A 19719-nucleotide genomic window follows, 5' to 3' on the forward strand; every position below is an offset into this window, starting at 1 on the left:
AAACATGAGTTCTAAAACACCTTTTTCTGTAGGAAATAAAAGAAAATGATATTAGAGGAACTCCAGTAAATCATTTGGAGGTGCATCCAAATGGAAGGCGTTTATTAATACATGCCAAAGACAGTACCCTGAGAGTTATGGATCTCAGACTGTAAGTAGATTTTGGTATTAGTGCATATTTTCCTTTGTTTTTAAAACTTATTTAGCAGGGAAGTAAGGTGCCATAAAGCTACTAAATATATTATGGCTGTGAAGAAGAACAGATGTCCTAATAACTAAGGATAGCAATATTAGGGCTAGGAAATGGTTTCAAAACAGTGTTGTGTTGCATACCTTTTGTGTGATGTTGGGTAAGTCTTTTAGAACAGAGTATCTAAAAATGACTGGATTACTTACTGAAGGCAGCATGAAAGAAAATACCATAATCTCCTAAAGATTGCATTCACTTGTAAAAATGGAATCTAGGCCTGAGAATAACTTTGAAATTATAATATTCATATATTTGTGCTTTAGTTTTACATTAGAAAGACTGTGGAAGTGTTTTCATGATAAAAATGGAATGGAGATCATCATCATATGTACAGAATAATGCAATGATGTATATAATGGTTATATTGAACAAGTGGTAAAATATCTTAACCCAATTTTTTTATTTTCTTACTTTTACTAGTTGTGAACATAATGCTTTAATAATAAATTACAGTAGAATTATTTATAAGAATAAATTACAATAGAAAACAAGGGGTTGACAGAATCACTCAAGTTGTTGTGGTTGGATGCAACCTGTGGAGAGTGTCTTGTCCACCCCCCTCTAAGAGTAGGTGAGAGTAGGTTGCTCAGAGCTTTGTCCAGCTGAATGTCTCCAAGGATGAAGACTCCACAACTTCTGTGAGCAATATGGTCTAGCGTTTGTTCGCCCGCAAAGTAAAGGAAGCTTCTTCATAGGTTTAATTGGAATATCCTGTATTTCAGTTGGTTCCCACTGCTTCTTATCCTTTAACTATGCAAAACTGAGAAGAGTCTCACTCTCATCAGTTGCACACATTGATAAGATGCACCTGAACATTCTCTTCTGGAAAGTCACACTACAGATATGAACGCTCTTTGTAAATGATTCATCCCATCTTTAATTTCATGGGCTCCCTATCCATGAAAGGAGCCAAAGGGTGACCCTCACCATGCAGAAAATCAAAGGTCTCTGGTGTTCTACATGAAATTAACTGAGGGAAGTACCCTCCCCACCCCCTGGAAATCTCACTCTTTAATAATATTGGATTGGGTGTTTGAGCTAGCTGAAGGCTTTCTAGTTTTAAAGTGTCTCTCTTCGTTTGTAACTGCAAATATTAAACTATAACAACCATGCTAGAAGGCTAAGCTATCCATGTAACAAAAGCATGAAATCAGTAGATTAACTGAGGTAACTTGTAGAGCTTATTTAAAGCTGGTGATGATCTCCTATCAATACCATTCCAGAAAAGTGCAGAGTTGTAGTTTAAGAAAGAAAACTGAATGTGCATATTAAACCTCTTAGAAAGAGTTAACATGGTATGCAATTGCACAATTATTTTAAGTCAGTTTATCACTAGGATACAGCATCTCCCCGTCTCCCCCACCTTTGGCCATGTATTCCTAGCATTTTCTCTGCATCAGCTCTACAGATCTTTGGATGTAGGATAAGTCAGATCAGTGAACTGATCCGACTAAAAATCAGCCTACAAAAAACAAATGATTAATTTTCATTTTAATCAACTATCTGATCTAACTCATCCGATAGCTGCCAAAACACTAGAGAAGTGAGGGAGAGCCTGGGAAAATAAGGGTGGAGAGGGTAGCAGCAGGACTGCTGCTTTGACCACAACCCAAAGTTACATTGGCTTAAGTCTATCAATAAACCACAGGGTCAGATACCCAGTAGTGATAATTTTACACGTCATCATTAACTGTTCATTCCCTGTATGAGAAAAGAGGGGGTGGAGGTCACAGATCAACACAATTCACTTTGACAGATAGTTGTTCTGAACTGTCCTCTTTCAACTTTTTTTTGATCTTACTGGATAATGCTACTGTCCTGTCACTCAGGTATGTGATCAGGGTTTTGGTTCAGACCTTGGGGTTTCTTTCTTCTGCAGGTTAGTTTCACATTTTGCAGAGCTATTCTACATGACATCTCAGAGAGATTGTCTTTCTGTTCACACACCAGAAGCTCTTGTTTGGGTGAATATGGTCTTGCACTGTGCTCATTATAGCATACTTTTCCCCTTCTTGTCAAATAGAATTGTATCTCAGGTATATTTATCCAGAATATTGTTAAAAGTAATTCTACCATCCAGTCATATTAACTGCATTACACTTTTCCCAGCATATGTCCATTGTCTCTTCAGTAACATGTTTTAAATATTGTCTTCATTCTTTGAGGGCTGTCATGGTCTACTGCCGTTCTTGCCTCAAAATCTGCGTCACACTATTACTCATATATTAGTCTCCACTTCGAACTTCCATACCTCTTTCCCAGCTGTACCTCATGTTTGAGATGGCCTCTTACAAGCTGGGTTATGCTTCTTTAAACCCTTCTGCAAATTCTCTGTTACATGATGTTAACAAACTATTTAAAAGTAGTTAATTAGTAGGTCATTATAACTATGCTGACCAGCAGTGTCTCACTGAAAAAAAAAAATGGATACCTAAGTAGCAAAATAGTATTAAAACTATTAATATTAATGGTAAAATAATTAATGTTGATGTTTGAAATTTGTTGGTTCTACTGCTGTTTTTGTAGCCAGCGAGACATTAGCCTGAAAAGTTTAAGGAGACCTGCTGGATAAATACAAGCACTACTGGGATGTAATCAAACTCAGGAAACATAATGAAAATATTGGCAGAGCTTGGAATAATAGTGCTAATTTCCCAATATTCTTTGAATCCCAGAATCAAGAAAACTCAAATAGCTATAGCCATATTCATTCTCTAGATCTGAGTATATGCCTTTTGTAATGAAAGACAAAGACATCTACTAAATTATCTATAATTTCAGGTTCATTAAAAAACAGGGAAAATGAAGGGTAAACACTACACTCAGCAAGAAGTGGGTTTACAAATGTGGAAGTATCTGCTATGTTTACAAATTGTTCTTTATCTTCAGTTTGGCTACAAAGAAGTATATAGGTGCCACAAATTACAGGGAAAAGATTCACAGCACCTTAACACCATGTGGCACGTTCCTTTTTTCTGGAAGTGAAGATGGGAAGGCGTATGTTTGGAATCCAGAAACAGGTAATTTTATGGTTTTTAAGCCAGTTCCTCAAGATGGTGAGGAAAGGGTTCTTTAAGTTTTATTGAAACACCCTTTTGGTATGAAATAAAACTTCAGTAAGATGTTCTTAAATCTTGAAGTCTTAGCTCTACTTTTTAAATAGCTGTTACTGATTTTCAAGATCTAATCCTCTAGAGGAAATAAATAGGCAGAGGTTGCATTTGTGGTATTTAGCAGGAATGGAGCACCTTAAACTCAGCTGCAATTCCACAATATGCAGATCAACATCTTAAAACAAAATGCACAACAGTGTTTTAAGTCAACTTTTTCTGTGTGCTTGTGTGTTTTGGTCAACTTTCACTCCCACTGTCAATATTAAATAATTGAAATCCACAACTAAGATAGCTATCTCTGGTGAAATGCAAGCACAAACAAATACTGTGGAACGCCACCTTTCCAGAACTTGCTTATCAGAAAAACACAACTCAGTTAACCTGATGCATCCTCTGAGGTTTCCTGTAGCTACACAGCTGTAGGTATTTTCTGACTTCTTGAATAACTTAAAAACTTTAAAAAAAAAAAAAAAAAGGCCAAATAATATTTTTCAATAAGGAAAATGTCCGAAGAATATTTACAGCAGCAGTCACTACGTTGCAGTAATACAGGCTTTAAACAACTCAAACAGTGATATGCGAAGTACTTGCATTTGCCATACTACAGTAATATATCGTTTAAGTTGTTAAGCTGTGTGTTTAGCTTTTTAAGATGAGAACCTCTTTATCTTAATAGTATAAAAATGAATTAGTTTATAGCTTCAGAATCACTGACTACTTCAGAAAGCTAAACAAAGACTTACAGTGCTTTGGCACTTTACAAAATACTGCAGTTAGTCAACTGTATCAAATACGTTTCCATGGTACTGATAACCATATTTCACTTTTGTAGGAGATCAGGTGGCAATATATTCTGAACTTTCTTTCACATCTCCGCTTCGTGATGTTGCCTTTCATCCACATGAACACATGGTGTCATTTTGTGCCTTTGGTCAAAACCAACCCATACTTGTATATATTTATGATTATAAAGGTACAGTACAAAATCTTTTTTCTACATATGCTTGTAAATGTTTTATTTTTCAAAGTGATTTGCTAGTGTTTGTGCTTTTGAAGGAAAAAGAAAACTGTATTTGGTGATAGTATCTATCTATATCCTGGGAGATACCAAGAGGCTTTGGGGAGACCTCATTGCAGCCTTCCAGTACCAAAAGGGGCCTACAAGAAAGCTGGAGAGGGAGTGTAGTCAGGGAGTGTAGTGAGAGGACAAGGAGTAATGGCTTTAAACTAAAAAAGGGTAGATTTAGATTAGATATAAGGAAGAAATTCTACACACAGAAGGTTCTGAGGTGCTGGAACAGGTTGCCCAGAGAAGCTGTGGATGTCCCATCCCTGGAGATGTTCAAGGCCAGGCTGGATGGGGTTTTAGGCAACCTGGTCTGGTGGGATGTGTCCCTGACAATGGCAGGAGGGCTGGAGTTAGGTGGTTTTTAAGGTCCCTTCTAATCCAAACCATTCTATGAAAACCTGACTGGACTTTACTCTGAACAGGGTGGTTGAACTAGGCAATAACTAGAGGTCTTTGCTGCTTCAGTTTTAGATGTATTACTGTATTGTTCTGTGTGAGTCTGTCAGCACTTTATGGCATATAGGAAGCGTCATGTAAATATTTAGAATCCTCATTTCAGAATCAGGGTGGATTATGAAGCCAGAAAATACCATCATTCTGAAAATTATTGAATAGCTTAAAAAAAGTCAGTATTTTGTGTTAAGTTAAAAAGTAATGATGAAGAGCTCTGCAGAAACTAATTCATATGAGAGTGTATAGGTTGTTTTATTAATGGGTGTTAAGTATCTGTGGCAGATATATTTATTCTCCATGTTATCTGCATGTTAAAGAGAATTTGGTGAGAAATGCTAGCTTTGAATTTGTGATCTGCAAAACAAAATCCAGACTGTCTTTTGCAGTCTTCTCTGGTTTTGTGTTTTTGTGGTTAGCTTTAGCAGTGTCATTGTTTCAATTAAGCACATAGTTTCAGATGTCATGTTACATCTTGACAGTAGATAATGTTAATGCGAATTATGCATTAATTTTTGCATATCTTTAACAGATTTTTGTTTGAATTATATTTGCAGTGAACATAGGTTTATAAAGCTAATCCTGTCTTTATACATTTACTTTTTAAATAGCATGTACTAATGAGATTACTCATATCAAATCTCACAGCTCAGGTTATTTGTCTATTGAACTGGTTGACTTTTACAGGAAAATAAAGTGGAATGACTTTACTATCAGTATTCAGTACTAAACTTCAACCCAGTAAGATATCTGCATTCTAGAGAACAATGGAAAATTTGTCAGTTGAAAATAAAATGGACTGTTTAGTAGACAGTCTTTAAAAAGCTAATAAGGTAGTTTAATGTGTGTATATTTAGAGATCACACTGATATCACACTGGTAGTTATTTGTATCATCTGACTGTTTAACTAAGTCACTGGTGACAGTAAGATTTTGCATAGGTTGTGGTATTTTCTATATTGTCTGTTAGTAACTTTTTGTTCCTTTTTTGGTTGAAAGCATACAGTTTGCTTTCAGAAGATAGTCTTACTGCTTTAGTATTGAAAGAGTTAATCATATAGTAATACTAATTTTAGTCACTGACACAGTTTTTCAGACTCCAACAGTAGGTGTTTTACATGCACAAGAACTTTTATAAATATCCTGGACAGAAGTTACATGAAGAATTCTGTTAACCTTTGTTGGCTTGAGACCTCAGTATAAAAATGACACAAGCCAAATGACGTGTTTAAATGAGAGTGGGCATAACTTTTAATGAAAGTGTCCTGTTCTAGAAGAGTCTGCTACCTCCTAGGAATGACTCCTGTGCCCATATATATGTCTAGCAGCTTCTGAAATTTTCCTCAAGTATAATAAGCTCACTTGAACTAATTTGAAAAAGCCTTGAGGAGATACACACAGTAAAATAGCTGACTTGAACTCATGGCAAGCTATGCTTCCTAGCCTTTGAAAACATCTTTCATCCCCCCCCCCCCCCCATTTCTTCATGGAGAGCACCACTCTTTATCAGCAATACCATAATGCCAGTTCAATGTGAGAGGCTACCGAACACAAATAATAGAAGGGGAGCCATTGTGATCAGGAGGCTTTAGGGAGAAGTACGGGACTATGGGGAAAATTTCATTTCTTTTTCAGGTTTTCCCCATTGCACTATTTACAAATTGTTATGGTGTTTCACTGAGGACGTGGCTGGTAAAATGACAGTGGGCGTTGAAATTTTTTCTCCCATGATAATGTAAGGCTTCACCTGACATATTAATATTGGCTATTTCTACAGTTGCACAACAGGAAGCTGAACTTGTAAAAGATCTCAGCTCATCACTTACCTCAGCTGCACCAAGAGGGCCACAGATTTTTAGCAGTTTTTCTGAAATACCTTTGCAAAAAAGTTCAGTGATGTCTCCAGCAGATCATTTTGTCAGCGTTGCAAGAACATCAATGAGAATGCAAAAGCTGAAACAAAAACTTGATTCTGTTATGGTAAGTCAACTTTCATTACTTTCCAGGAATATATATTTTCCTCAGGCAGAGTTCATATTCTGTGAATGGTGTATGTAACAAAACATATTTATGTAGTCTTTGAATCCCATCAGAAATGAATACAAATGCATCTATAAGTATCTCTTCAGAAGAGATTAATCATTTAAAGCCTGGTTACTCTTGTTTATCAAGCATTGATGACAAGGAATGCTTTATGTTAATGCTTATTGCCATTCATACAATTTACTCCCTGGATTAATATGATCATTATGGCTGAGCTTTAGAAAGGTTTTAGAGGTGGTTGCGTTTGTTTATACACCTCTAGAATTGTATTTGGCAGAAGTTTCATGGTGAGGGGCTGCAGGGCTGACCTGTGTGACAGGAGATGAACTGCCCTGTGCTGGGCACAGATGTTTCTAGCAAGCTCTGCAAAGGACAGTATTGACCCACTGCACACTGAAATTGGAAATAATCAGAAGAGCATGTGGTACCTCTGCAAAAACATATTTAAGGAAGGATATGTTTGCGAGGGGCAAGAGACACCAGAGTGGAGGGGTGGCAAAGGGAAGCATGTGAGGAGACAGAACTGGAGATACAGGAGGGAGGATTTAAGAAGACATAGAGGAGACACATAACTATACAAATGGAGTTAAAGGGGGAGATAATGGAAAAGGCACAAAAGGAAATACAGGAGGAGATGTGTGAGGGCGCACAAAGGAAAAGACTGGAGGAGGTACACCTCTGAACAACTGCAACCCATGGAGGAATCCATGCTGGAGAAGATACAGCCCCTAAGGGGGTACTTTGGTCTGTGGAGGACTCACATTAAAGCAGCTGAAAAGAGTAAGAAACCAGGAGAGGCCTAAAGAAGAAACCACTGTGTGCTAATCCCAGTCTCCTGCACCACCCATTGCTTTACCAGAGGGACTGTGTATAATGCAGTAGCAAAAGCAAAGGAACTAGAGATTTGGAAGGGGAAAGGAGAGATGTTTGGAGTAAAGTTGAGGCAGTCAAAGAGGGAGGAAATGTATTTCTAAGTATTTTTTGACTGTTTGTCGTGCTTATTTCTCAGTATTTGAATCAGTAATTATTGCCAATTACAAAAGGTTTTTAAGTTAAGTAAAGACTTGAGACTATTTTGCTTGTGACAAGAATGCAGAATATTCCAGAACCATGCAGTTATGATCGCCGTACACAATGACATGATCTGTATTTGGTTTTGCATATTATTTTTCATTTTAAGTATTTTCGAGTGCATGTTGATTTTATGTATCTTTCACCTTTGTCTTCGTTAATTAGTGAAGCACAAAAGATGCAGACGATTAGATGAAAGTACTTATTGCTGAGGATACTGTAGCTACTCTCCTCAAGTTCTAGGGGTTTTGATTTGGTTTAGATGTAGTGTGGTTCCTTACATTCCCATTATGCCTGTACTTTGAAACTATCCAAAGAAAACCTATCCCACAACCTTGTGCCTTCTGGGCTGTGAGCTCCTAGTGGACCACTTTATAAAATACCATACTATAGCTTGCATGGATAATTGTAGAATCCTGGAATGGCTTGGGTTGGAAGGGACCTCAGAGATCATATAGTTCCAACCCCCCTGCCATGGGCATGGATGCCACCCACTAGATCAAGTTGGTCAAGGCCCCATCCAGCCTGGCCTTGAACACCTCCAGGGATGGGGCATCCACAATTTCTCTGGGCAATCTGTTCCAGTGCCTCACCACTCTGAGTGAAATGGTAGCGTGTTGCTGCTGCCTGTACCATTATGTATGGCTCACATAAGGAAGGAAGCCTTTTTTTATGTTTCTTCTCATTGTCCCTCCTCATCTACAAGTGAGCCCTGGTGCCTTGAAGTTGATTATGAGCCAAAGAGTTGTATATACTGTGGAGGGAATGGAGCATATAACCTTGCATCTGAGACATTTATTTTCAGGAAGACGCTCTAGAAGAAATTTATTTTCTTTCTCTTCTAGATGTCTTCTTGTTTAAAGAAGAAGACTGGGATAATAAATTTGAGTTTTTACCATTCCAGCTGCTTGGTCCCTGATTAGCCAGAGATTTGGGGTTCTGGGAGACAAATCTGGTTTAGCAGAACCATGTAATGCCTAGGCTATAGGATGGCAGCAGTGGGCATTCATTTTATGTCATTGTAGAGTACACTGAAGCCTTTTGACAAGAATTTGCACTGTTTCTGTAGTTAGATGAGATGGTGTAAGCCTATGGTGTCAGCCTGGAGAAGTGAAAGCTCTAGGGAGACCTTATACCAGCCTTCCAGTACCTAAAGAAAAGCTTCCTTTCCTACAGGAAAGCTGGAGAAGGGACTGTTTGTCATGGAGTGTATTGACAGGACAAGGTGTAAAGGTTTTAAGGTAAAAGACGGTAAATTAGGTAAAGGGAAGAACTTCTTTACTATGAAGATGGTGAGGCACAGGAACAGGTTGCCCAGAGAAGCAGTGGATGCCTCGTCCCTGGAAGTGTTTAAGGCCAGGCTGGATGGGGCTTTGAACAATCTGGTCTGGTGGGAGGTGTCCCTGCCCATGGCAGTGGGGTTGGAATTAAGTGGTCTTTAAGGTCCTTTCCAACCCAAAGCATTCTATGATTCTGTAACAGTGTTCAAGAGAATTACGTTCAGCCACTGAAGTTTTGTAACCCCAAACTCTCACTATTCAGGACTGACCAGTTTGGGATGGGCAAGTCCACTATGAGCAGAACCATGATCAAGGTCTTGGACAGCATCCTCCAAAACCTCTACCCTTGAACCATATATAAGGGAGATGTTGGAAAGGTCATCTGAGCCTTTTGGCTGTATGGATTTCCAAATAGTACAGGATGGCAGTTGAAAGAGTCCATATTCAGTCTGATGTCTGTCCCAGAGCAGTGATGATTATAAAAACTTCGAAAAGCTCTGCAAAGAAGTTTATGAACCACTGAGGTCTTGGGTGGAGATTTCTTTTCATTGATAGGACTTGTGATACTCAGTTTCAGCAGTCAGACATAGAATCAACGGGATCTCCTTTCCAGTGAGGGACAGGATCACTTCTTGTATGTGGGTGAGGTGCCTGTCTGCCTTATCAGAAATTCCAGGCTGCTAAGTCAGGAAGCTCTACCTGGGCAAAAGCAAAACTTAAGCCAGTGTTTGCTTCCTTCCCTCCATCTGTCCGTCCTTGCTGTAGGATGGCTTTCTGGGCCAGCACTCCTGTAAGTTCTTGGCTTGAATAAGAACACAATTCACTGATTTGTTACCTGTGCCCATTCTCTCTAGCCCCAGGTTCCCAAGGATGTAATTGTTTTGCAAGATACTGGATGTGTTGGGGTGTGTACTGGTGCTCTAGCTTCTGAGAACAGATGAAATAGGAGAACGGAGAACAGATGAAAAACGGAGAACAGATGAAATAGAACTTTGAACAGTTAACTCTGTGCCCAACACTGGCAAGCTACCTTATGTCATGACTGGTCATGTGCTCTATGAGGGTCTGTCCTATGATCTGCTGACCTTTGGATGGGGGGAGTAGAGGGAAGGTTGGTGTTAGGAAAACAAAAGAGAGCATATGGTGTCTCCCACAGTGATGTCTATCTCATGCTTTGTTTTTCCAGCATCCACTCAGTGGAGCATTTATCTGTGTTCTTATCTGACACTGTTCACCATATATGCTGTAGACTCATGTCATGCTGACATATATACCAGAGCATCCTTCTCCCTCCTCCTTGTGGGGTACGTTGCCCACAACTAGTATCCTCTGTACTGATCCACTGAAAGAAGGAATAAAAGGAACTCTGTACCTCACACCCTTCCTGCAAGACCTTTCCTCCCCAAAGCCAAACTGACTGTGATGCTCTAGGCTATCAGTGGAGAAAGGTCCAAGACTGAAGGGTTAGGAGTGCGCAGTCAGTGTTCGCCGATAGTGGCTGATGGCAGGCAGGGAGGCCTGCAGCTTCTGCAGTGTTTTGTGCTCAATAGAATGCAGAGGTGGGGAGATCACCACTGTGACAAACAGCTTCAGCCTTTTCATGCTTAAAGTCTCAAATAAGTAGGAATCAGTCCAACCTGTACTTGTCAGCACTAATGTTCTTGGGACTGTGAATACAATCTTAACTTGCTTTACATGATGCTGTTACCATATCATTTCATTGGTCTTTGCAGTATTGTTGAAGTCATTAATAGCCCTTGTGGTCAAACCAAAGAAGTTCAGTACCTCTTTGCAGACCAGGGACCAATTCTGTGGTTCCACCTGAAGTTTTGTAAGCTCACCTCTTCCCTTCATGTGTAAGAGGGCAGTATGCTTACTTCAGTTGAAATCATGAGTACCGTCACAGGGAGTTGTTGATAAGGGTTGCAGCTGTGAGCATGCAGAAGAGAAGTCTGTGAATGCTGATGCTCCCTCACAGGGGTCTTTTTAAGTTGTAAAAACAGGATCTGTACAGCAACACAGAACCTCTGTAGTGAGGACACAGCTGTTGTGCTGCCACAAACAGCTAGCTGTCTGCCTAAGTCTTCAAAAGACAGCCGCCATCTTTTGAACTTAATGCAACACTGATCATTGGTCCCCTTATATTCAGTGACAATCATGAAATCTGCAGCTTCCTAATACTACTAACATAAGATCGTCCTGCTGCCAGAGAAGCTCTAGCTGCTCAGCATGATTTGTTGAGTAGTGTTGTTTCCTGCTGGTCTTGGGTAGCATCGCACTGGGTGACTGAAGAAATATGTTGCCACTAGGTGGAACAGCAGTTAGGAAAGAGTAGTACAAGAGAGAATAGCCTTAGCATGGGGGAAGTCAACAGGAGGCAGGACTTGTAAAGAGGAAGAAAGGATACTAAGCAAGACAAATCCTGTTCCTGCAGACCAGAACCACACTGCAATGCAGTGCAAATTCTCACTGTAGGTGAGAATGACTCTGGGAGACACTCAGAAGGTGTGCTACTTCTTCAAGTTAAAAATACTTACGTGGATGCAGTCTAGTTTCACATTCCTAGAAAGGGTAATGCCTTGCAGCTATGCACATGAATTAAAAGACTGCCCAGTTCTGCTATAGGTGGGAACATTTTGTATGACTTTTCAGTGAATCACAGCTAATGCTTCTGCCCTGCCTTGCAAGCACAAAATAAACATAACGTCTTTCTTTTCCAGTGGAATTTCGTGAAAGGTTTCCTATGTCATTGCAGTAGATGGCTTTACAGTTTCTAGTAATTGATCTTCCACTTACAGTTTAGTTAAAGTAGTCCACTCTGCACAACTTGGAGTAGTTAAGCAAGAATAATGAAATGGCTGTTGCTTTTCAAGAGCTGCACAGCTACTGTGGCGGTGTCTTTAGACAGTGGTGCAACAGCACCACTCAGATTATGAAACTGGTATAAGAAACAAGGTAAACCACGTAGTTCCTTGAGTAGCACAACACATGAAGCACGGTTTCCTATGATTTTCGTTTGTCTCTTTCCTATGTGGACTTTATAGCATTTGATACAGTTTGGTTTTGCCAGCTTTTGCCAACCTTTCTGTTAATGTGTAGACTTATTTGGGGTTTTGTTTTCTGGTCTACCATTTGCTTTAATCAAACTTTAAGACATAGTATTTCTGAGACCTCTATTCCTCTGTCCAGTTTGACTGAAATTTGATTGGAGGAGGTTTAAAATTTGCAGGGGATTGAGAAAACTGATGGACTGATTATCAATGTAAGTAGATAAGCCTATTTTTTGTTAGGAAATCTGGGATGAATGTTGACTGTGAAGTAATTGCAGACATAATAAATATATATATAATTATTGCCATCAACATTACTTTCAGAACTAAATGTAGTACTTACTTCAGAATCAATTTTACTAAGCATTGCAAGTGCAGTTTTTGGCCTTAATCAGCCTGTTGATAAGTTGCGTGTTTGACATGTGGTCTCTTATTATTACTCGTCTGTGAAGACACTAGCAGCTTTCATCACAAATACTATTTCAAAATATGTTTGCTGGTTTTTAAGAAACAGTTTCATCTTTCAATTTTTTTCCGATTAAAGTGTCTTTAATTTAAAAAATAAGTTGTTGTTTTTTAAAACTTTCTATCTGGATGTATTATTTTGTATTTTTTAATTTCTCTTGATTTATCTCAATTTAGTAATTATCATTTTCTTTGCAGAATTATATATTTCAATATGAAATAATGCTTATTTACCCATGAGCAGCAGTTTTACATAGTCTTCTGGGCTTGTGTTCTACATGACTTGATAACATCCATGACTAAATGGTAGAATTTATGTAGATCTTGGTAATGTTAACATTAAAACTTAAAGTATCTACTCCCTTGTAATCTGGATTTATAGCTTTGGATGTATATACATATATGCACATACAGCTCTCTTTCTCATGTGAAAAATGATGCTTGGAAAAAATTAAGTGTAGGTTTTGCTGGAGCCTTTGTCAAAGTGTGTACTCCCATCAATGCTTTGCTAACGTGTTATTCAGAGTAAGCCTAATAAAAGCTGCATCTCAGCTGATTATATGAGAAAATATGTCAAAGTGTCTGGGTACAAGATGCTCAGTCTGCCAAAAATGAAGGCAGGAGTCTATGAAGCCATACGTATGCTGGCAGGCTGCCGCATGATGGGGCTGGAATGTGAAAATCCAAATGAGAATGCAGGTGTTGTCTTGTATGTATTTGTCTGATGCTATGTAGGACTGGAAACTATGCAAACTTTGTACTGGTCTACAGGTCATGTTTGCACACCAGCGCCTTGTCGCAGACATATAGGGAGTACCATGTTGGAAAAAACATGTTAGCGGCATGCCTTGTAGGCAGTAAACCTGGCCTGAGATCAGGCCTGGGGTCATGCTTTATGAGACAAAGGTGTTGGAGTTTCCAGACAACAAATGTGCCAGCCCAGAGATCTCTGGGTGACACCTGCAAGTGTGTAACAGCAGTAACTGATGGATATAAAATTAACTTGTAAATGCAGAGTTTGGAGATCTGCAACTTAGCTGTATGATTTGGAGATGTAATGCGAATATGTGAAAATTCAGTTTAAGCTAGACAGAAATTGAAAAAATTCTCGTCCTGTATGAGCTGTGTTTTTGGTGTTGTGACCAGTGTCTCCTTTCTAGGTCCCTATAGATCAATGTTTTTGGTTGTTTTTCTTCTTCAGTACCTAAACATGAACCTTAATGAATGATAGAAGTTTCTTTCCTTCTCCTCTACACCATTACCATTCTTGTTAGCCCAGAAAACGTAATTAGAACCAAGAGTTGAATATTGGACTACAAGGATTTAGGAATTCACAAAAGCTAGATTGTTTAGCTACATTACAGCATGTGTGATAAAAATGTTTCTGTATCATTTTCAATTGGAAATGTAAGTATGAATTTCTTTATAAATCCAGAATGCGGAGCTGGCTTCTTTACCTCACAGGGAAATAGCACTGTAGTGAATCTTGGCAGCAATTATTATTTATATGTGCCTTAGGGAACTAATGCTAATGTATGTTTCTATTCACAGAAGTTTTTGATAGGAAAACACTTAATCCATCTCTGGTCATTAAAAGAACTCAAATGCATTTCTTTCAGTGTTAACTACTTATGTACTTAAAATTTCATTTCCGTCTAGCAATCAAAATACCTGTTTATAACTTTGCAAAGTAAGAGGGTAATACATGTTATGCAGATATGGAAAGAAGGACTTCTTTTAAAGGTATAATATCCTAGCTGTGAAATTGTGATTTTTTTTAACGTCAAAACTTTGCATGCTATAACTTGAAAGAGAAAAAAACTTCAGGACAACATCTATTTATGCTCTGCAGATTGCTGGAATCAATTATATATTGGCTGCCTTCTCTCTTAGTATGTGAATAATTCTAAATTAATTAAAAATGCTTGGCTTTTTCCAGTCATCTTCATGGCATATTTCTGAAACAAACAAACAAAAAAGTTATTAAAAGGTTATTGAAGAGATTACCAAAATTCTGTTACTCAGAGGGTTTTCAGTATAATGTTACATGAGTAGAATGTAGAAGAATTTTTCCCTATACACAGAACTCCCTACAATTGTTGTGGCTTTTTTTTTTGTTCCTTAAGTGTATTACTACACCAGAATTCATTTAGAGAGTAGGTACTGGGAGAGCATCCAGAAGCTTTCTACCTCAGATTGCACTGAATGTAGTGCACGTTGATCGCTAAGCTGTATGACTACGTTGTCATATATGATGCTTTGATACAGTATATGTCAAATCCTATGATATGTAGTTCTCTGTGATGGCCTCCTTTTAGAATTTAGTTGGGATCCAAAACAGAACTCATCTATAGAATTTAAAGCCACTGCTGTTCAGAAAAGATACATAGCCTTTGTAGTGAATACATAAACATGACACTGATGCTATCTAAGCCATCACGTGGAAGAAGCTGGAAACTTGTCATTTTTGTCTGCAACAAAGACCGAGAGCCAGATCCAGATGTTGAAGTGGCGTCTCTTTTTATGCTGCCGTTGTCAGAATCTGCCTTCCAGGTTGTCCTGTATTTGGCAGATTCCAAGATACCATGCCTGACTTCTGGGTTTTAGTGTAGGTTGGGAAGACAAGTGCTCTATAGTAACTTAACTTCTACTTGAAGATGGAAAACCAGAAGGTCACAACATAGTACGTACTGAGGATTCATTTTAATATACTGCCAGTTATGTGAATGTTTTTGGCCAAGTACAGGGAGATGCTGTAATGTCTCTGCTGGCTAAAATAGTTTTTTTTTTTTTACTTGATCTTGCCTTCAATACAACTTTTTTTTTTCCTGCAAGTTTTCAGAGGAGCTACTGACATTCTGTAATCTTATCTATCTTATACATAAGAAATACACAGTATTTTTAAAACTTCTTTTTCACTCTCAGTAAGTTCATAGAATTATTGTAATTTTCTCCCAAACAAACCTTGCAAATAGATAGGAAGCCCTTTTTTCCCCTATTGTGCATCCTATAGTTGAAAAGAACTTAGTTTTCTTTCTTATTAGAAGCAAAACTGTCACTGAATAGTTGCTTTTTTGTTGTTGTTTGTTTTTTAAAGGTTTAAAAATTTAAAAAGACCTTAAAAATTTAAAGATCTATCCTATTCCAAACTGAATATGGAGAGGAGGCTTTTGTGTTTTTACTTAAGAAATCTTGGGTGAGCCTGTGTATTGTATATGTAAATTTGTTCTGGATACCCCTTCTGTAAAAGAATATAGTAAAACTGGAAGAAGCTCAAGCAAGAGTAAAACAATTGCCAAGAGGTATGGAAGAGTTTGCGTGCAGTGACAAAACTGACTAGAGCTTCTCAGCTTTGCAAGGGGATCAGGTGGAGATGAATGAGAGGGAAGTTGTGATAGAAATACATAAAATCATGAATTGTGTGTGTGTATATATAAATGTAAGTTATACTGTTAAATATGTGGCATTGTCATGTTATTTGCCAATGGGTTGTGTGGTAATTCTCCAGAAAAGTTACTAATATTCTTTTCATCAGATTAGTAAATAATTTTAAAAATCCATTTAAGTTTAGTTGAATTTTAAAATATTTATCAAGGCTACTTTTCTCAAAATTACTTCTAGAGCAAACACAAGTCACATCGATACGGACTGCTACTTGATGGTTGGTTTGGGTTACAGTTGTTTAATTATCATATTCATGGAAAACATGATGCTATAACGTAGGCAATCATTTTTCTGATGACCTGTGCAATACACTCCACTGGAATAAGGTCTCTTAAATGAAGTAGGAGCTTTTGAAGACTACCGTATTCTTTCTTTTTATTTCCCTTCCCTCTTCCCCCAATATTTGTTTTCAGAAGCTAGGAAATAATTTTCTTGTTCCAGGAAATTCTGTTGCAGTTATTACTTTAATAATAAAAGTAATACTAAAATAACTTTTTTGCTACTCCAAGATGCAGACTTATAAGGATGTGTTTTATAACGCATGGCGAAACCTCTTTGGGGTCCAAAACCCTGTAACCTTATGCATTTTACTTTTTTTTTCATTTGTCAAGCGGATACTGTTGAATGGTTGTGATAGCAAAGCAATTGTTCATATGAAGTGACTCAAGTATTATTAGAGGATTTATATAGGTAAATACTTAATATCAAATGAATGTTTTGCCAGAATTTCCCTTTGTATATCTTTAAGAATTTTCCGTGCAAATTCATTAAATGTGCCAGTTTTAAATATAAGGCAGTTGGACACCATTATAAATTGCTTTTAGAGTACGTTGCTTGTGTTAGGAAAAGTTGAACAAAACTTTTTTTTCCCCTAGTTTTCTTCTCTGTGAAAACACTACAAAGCAGGTCAGATCCTTAAAATCTGTATTATTTCCCTCTGTTAGAATATACTTCTCTTAGTAACACTTTTTTTCTAGGCATTCTTTTTTTAATAAATATAAAATGAAATTTAAAATAATACAGCCAGATGATGTGAAACTATTGACTGTATTTTGTAAATAAAGGGAATTTGGCATGAATGTGACGAGTGGTTACACATACCCTGTTTTCATACTACTTTGTATGGATTTACTAGTTAGTTATTCTGCAGTAATTGCTAGTCTTTCCACACTTATGCAGTAAATAAAAGAAAATTGGTAAAAGCAAGGTATTTTACTTTTAAATAAATGTCATTGTCTGGGTAGCTACCTTAGAAATGAGTAATTCTTTTTAAATAGGCATTCCAGCTTGGCTTTGTGCAGTGTGAGCTTCTTCCAAAGTGAGATCTCTAGTAAGATCTGATACCAGAATTGCGAAGTCTTCCCCTGAGTTCCCTGAATACCTAAGTTAGTTATATTGAGGACTCTTTCCTCTCTCTAAGCTTTTATTTATCATTAGCAGTATGTTTACATCTTTTTATGTGGATTTTGCTGATTGGTTCTTTAATTTTATTTCCAGTTTTGTCACCTTAGTTTTCTTGCCGTGAATGTTTGTACAGTATTAAGGAAAAGTTAGTCACTGTTTGTTTTCTCCCTGCTGAACAAAGTAAATGGGGGTATCTGAGCAGTGTTACGTATATTCAAATCATATTTAGAGCAAAGAAAGCTAGGCTCACTCATACTGTAAAAGAGAATAGATTGTATCTGCTCATGCCAGCTGGCTTATTGTCACCAAGGTGTGGAGAAAGCACTTCTTGTTAACAAGGACATTTTATGCAAGAAAGTACCATAAAGATGAATTGATTCAATTCACTTAATTGAAAGCATTGTTGTCCATTTTTTTATTAGTGTTTTTTTTGGGGTGGAGATAGTTTCTTGCAACATGTTGAGTGAGAAGGAACACTACTTGTGGCCCAGATACTGAGATACTGTAAATCAAGAGTTAAAAAAAAAAAAAGGTTATAGAAGAATTAGCCTCAAAGGATTTTTAATAAAGTTTCACAAATTCCTTTTATATTCTCTTAGCTGGAGTAAGCAATTTGTTTCTCATCCAAACAAAATAGATTAAAATAACTATAAATTTGCATTCAAAAGTGCTGCTTTATTATGAGGAAATCCGTCAGGTTGCTTCTTTTTTTTTCTTGCTTTCTCTCATTATAGTTACATTACAATTAATCTCTGGAACAAGCGAATGAGGGCTTGTCAATTTAAGAAATTAAATTACATTTTTGGTTTAAAATACATAGCTTTAAAAACAATGTAGTGAAATTCAAGCTGGCTTATAGAAATTTACTCTTTTGTTTTTTAGAATAATAGGAATGATAATGATGTTTTCACAGAAAATATACCTTTTGAACATCATCTTGGAAAAACAAATCAGAAAAATCTACCTAAAACAGATTTTACATATGCTTGGGAAAGCCTAGAGTATACCCAGATGCTTTAGTTGAGGTGAATAAAGGGGGAGGGGGCTTACAAATGTCTGAGTATTTACACGATTACCTGAAACTGTGTGCTGTGTTTAGAGTTATGTCCTAATGTCTTTTTATCACCAAATGCAGAGGAATAGGTTTCTGTATGTATTTGAGCAGCTGTGAATGAGAAGAGTTTCTGGTGTCTATTTTTCTTAGAAGGAAGAGAAATAAAATTGTAACATAATCTTTGGGTGTGTTTTGAATGGGATAATGGGATACAAGTTAAATCCATCTCCATTTCCAAGAAAATTATACCCTTTTTTTTCCTGTAACTAGTAAAGAAAAGTCGTGGTTTTTTTTTCTTTCCCCTGGTCATATCATCTTTGATAGCAAGATTCAAAACCAACCTTGGAAGAGTCCACAGTTTACATATGGCTTTTATTAAACTAACAAACCTAGTTTGTACTGCTATTGCTGATGACATTAGCCAGTTCTGTTAACTTGTATATCCAGGCATGTTCTCATGCCGAAATGCCAGTTTTGTCCAATCAAGGAAAGGTCATACTCTCAGTGCTTGATGATTGAGTAAGTCTGTGTAGTGTAACCTGTATTTAACTGTTTTGTGCCTTGTACAAAGAATTTGGTTTCCTTTGTGGCTTAAATAATAGCCTACTACTTCAAGTGTGTAATTCTTAACAATAAAAAAAAGTCTTAAAATGAAAAAAATATATTTCTTTGTGGTAAGCCTGTAATTGAAATGCAGGAACTCTGGCAGAAATCAGAAATTGAAAATATATATATAAAAAATTACCGTGTGCTGAGATGTGTCAGCTGTAGGCAATGGCTGTATCTACACTGTACAATGGCTATCTCTAAACTGTAGGATTGAGCACCTTCTAGCTTCAGTTTCCACATGTATGCCCTAATCATTTCTGGGCTTCTATGGGGAAAAACAATAAAGCACACAAATCACAGGGGAGCTATGTTATAATCTAGATGAGTTCCTGATCGGAATAATCAGAGTAGGAAGACTGCAGGGAACATCAGGGGAACAAGCTTACTTCTGACAAAGTCAGTGTGTTTTAATTTTAC

General features: G+C 37.4%; 1 protein-coding gene across 3 annotated transcripts in view; it reads left to right on the top strand.

The window, feature by feature from the left end:
• The window catches only part of AHI1 (Abelson helper integration site 1), a 99959-nt gene that overhangs the window by 30396 nt on the left and 49844 nt on the right, over positions 1–19719 (top strand). For all 3 annotated transcript variants that reach the window (XM_080583722.1, XM_080583720.1, XM_080583721.1), the window contains exons 16-19: positions 33–151; positions 3140–3270; positions 4196–4336; positions 6660–6862. In XM_080583722.1, the coding sequence (XP_080439848.1) occupies positions 33–151; positions 3140–3270; positions 4196–4336; positions 6660–6862 (594 nt within the window). The remainder of the gene's footprint in view (positions 1–32; positions 152–3139; positions 3271–4195; positions 4337–6659; positions 6863–19719) is intronic.

Source organism: Anser brachyrhynchus (genome assembly GCF_964034855.1).
Source record: "Anser brachyrhynchus genome assembly, chromosome: 3".
Lineage (NCBI taxonomy): Eukaryota > Metazoa > Chordata > Aves > Anseriformes > Anatidae > Anser > Anser brachyrhynchus.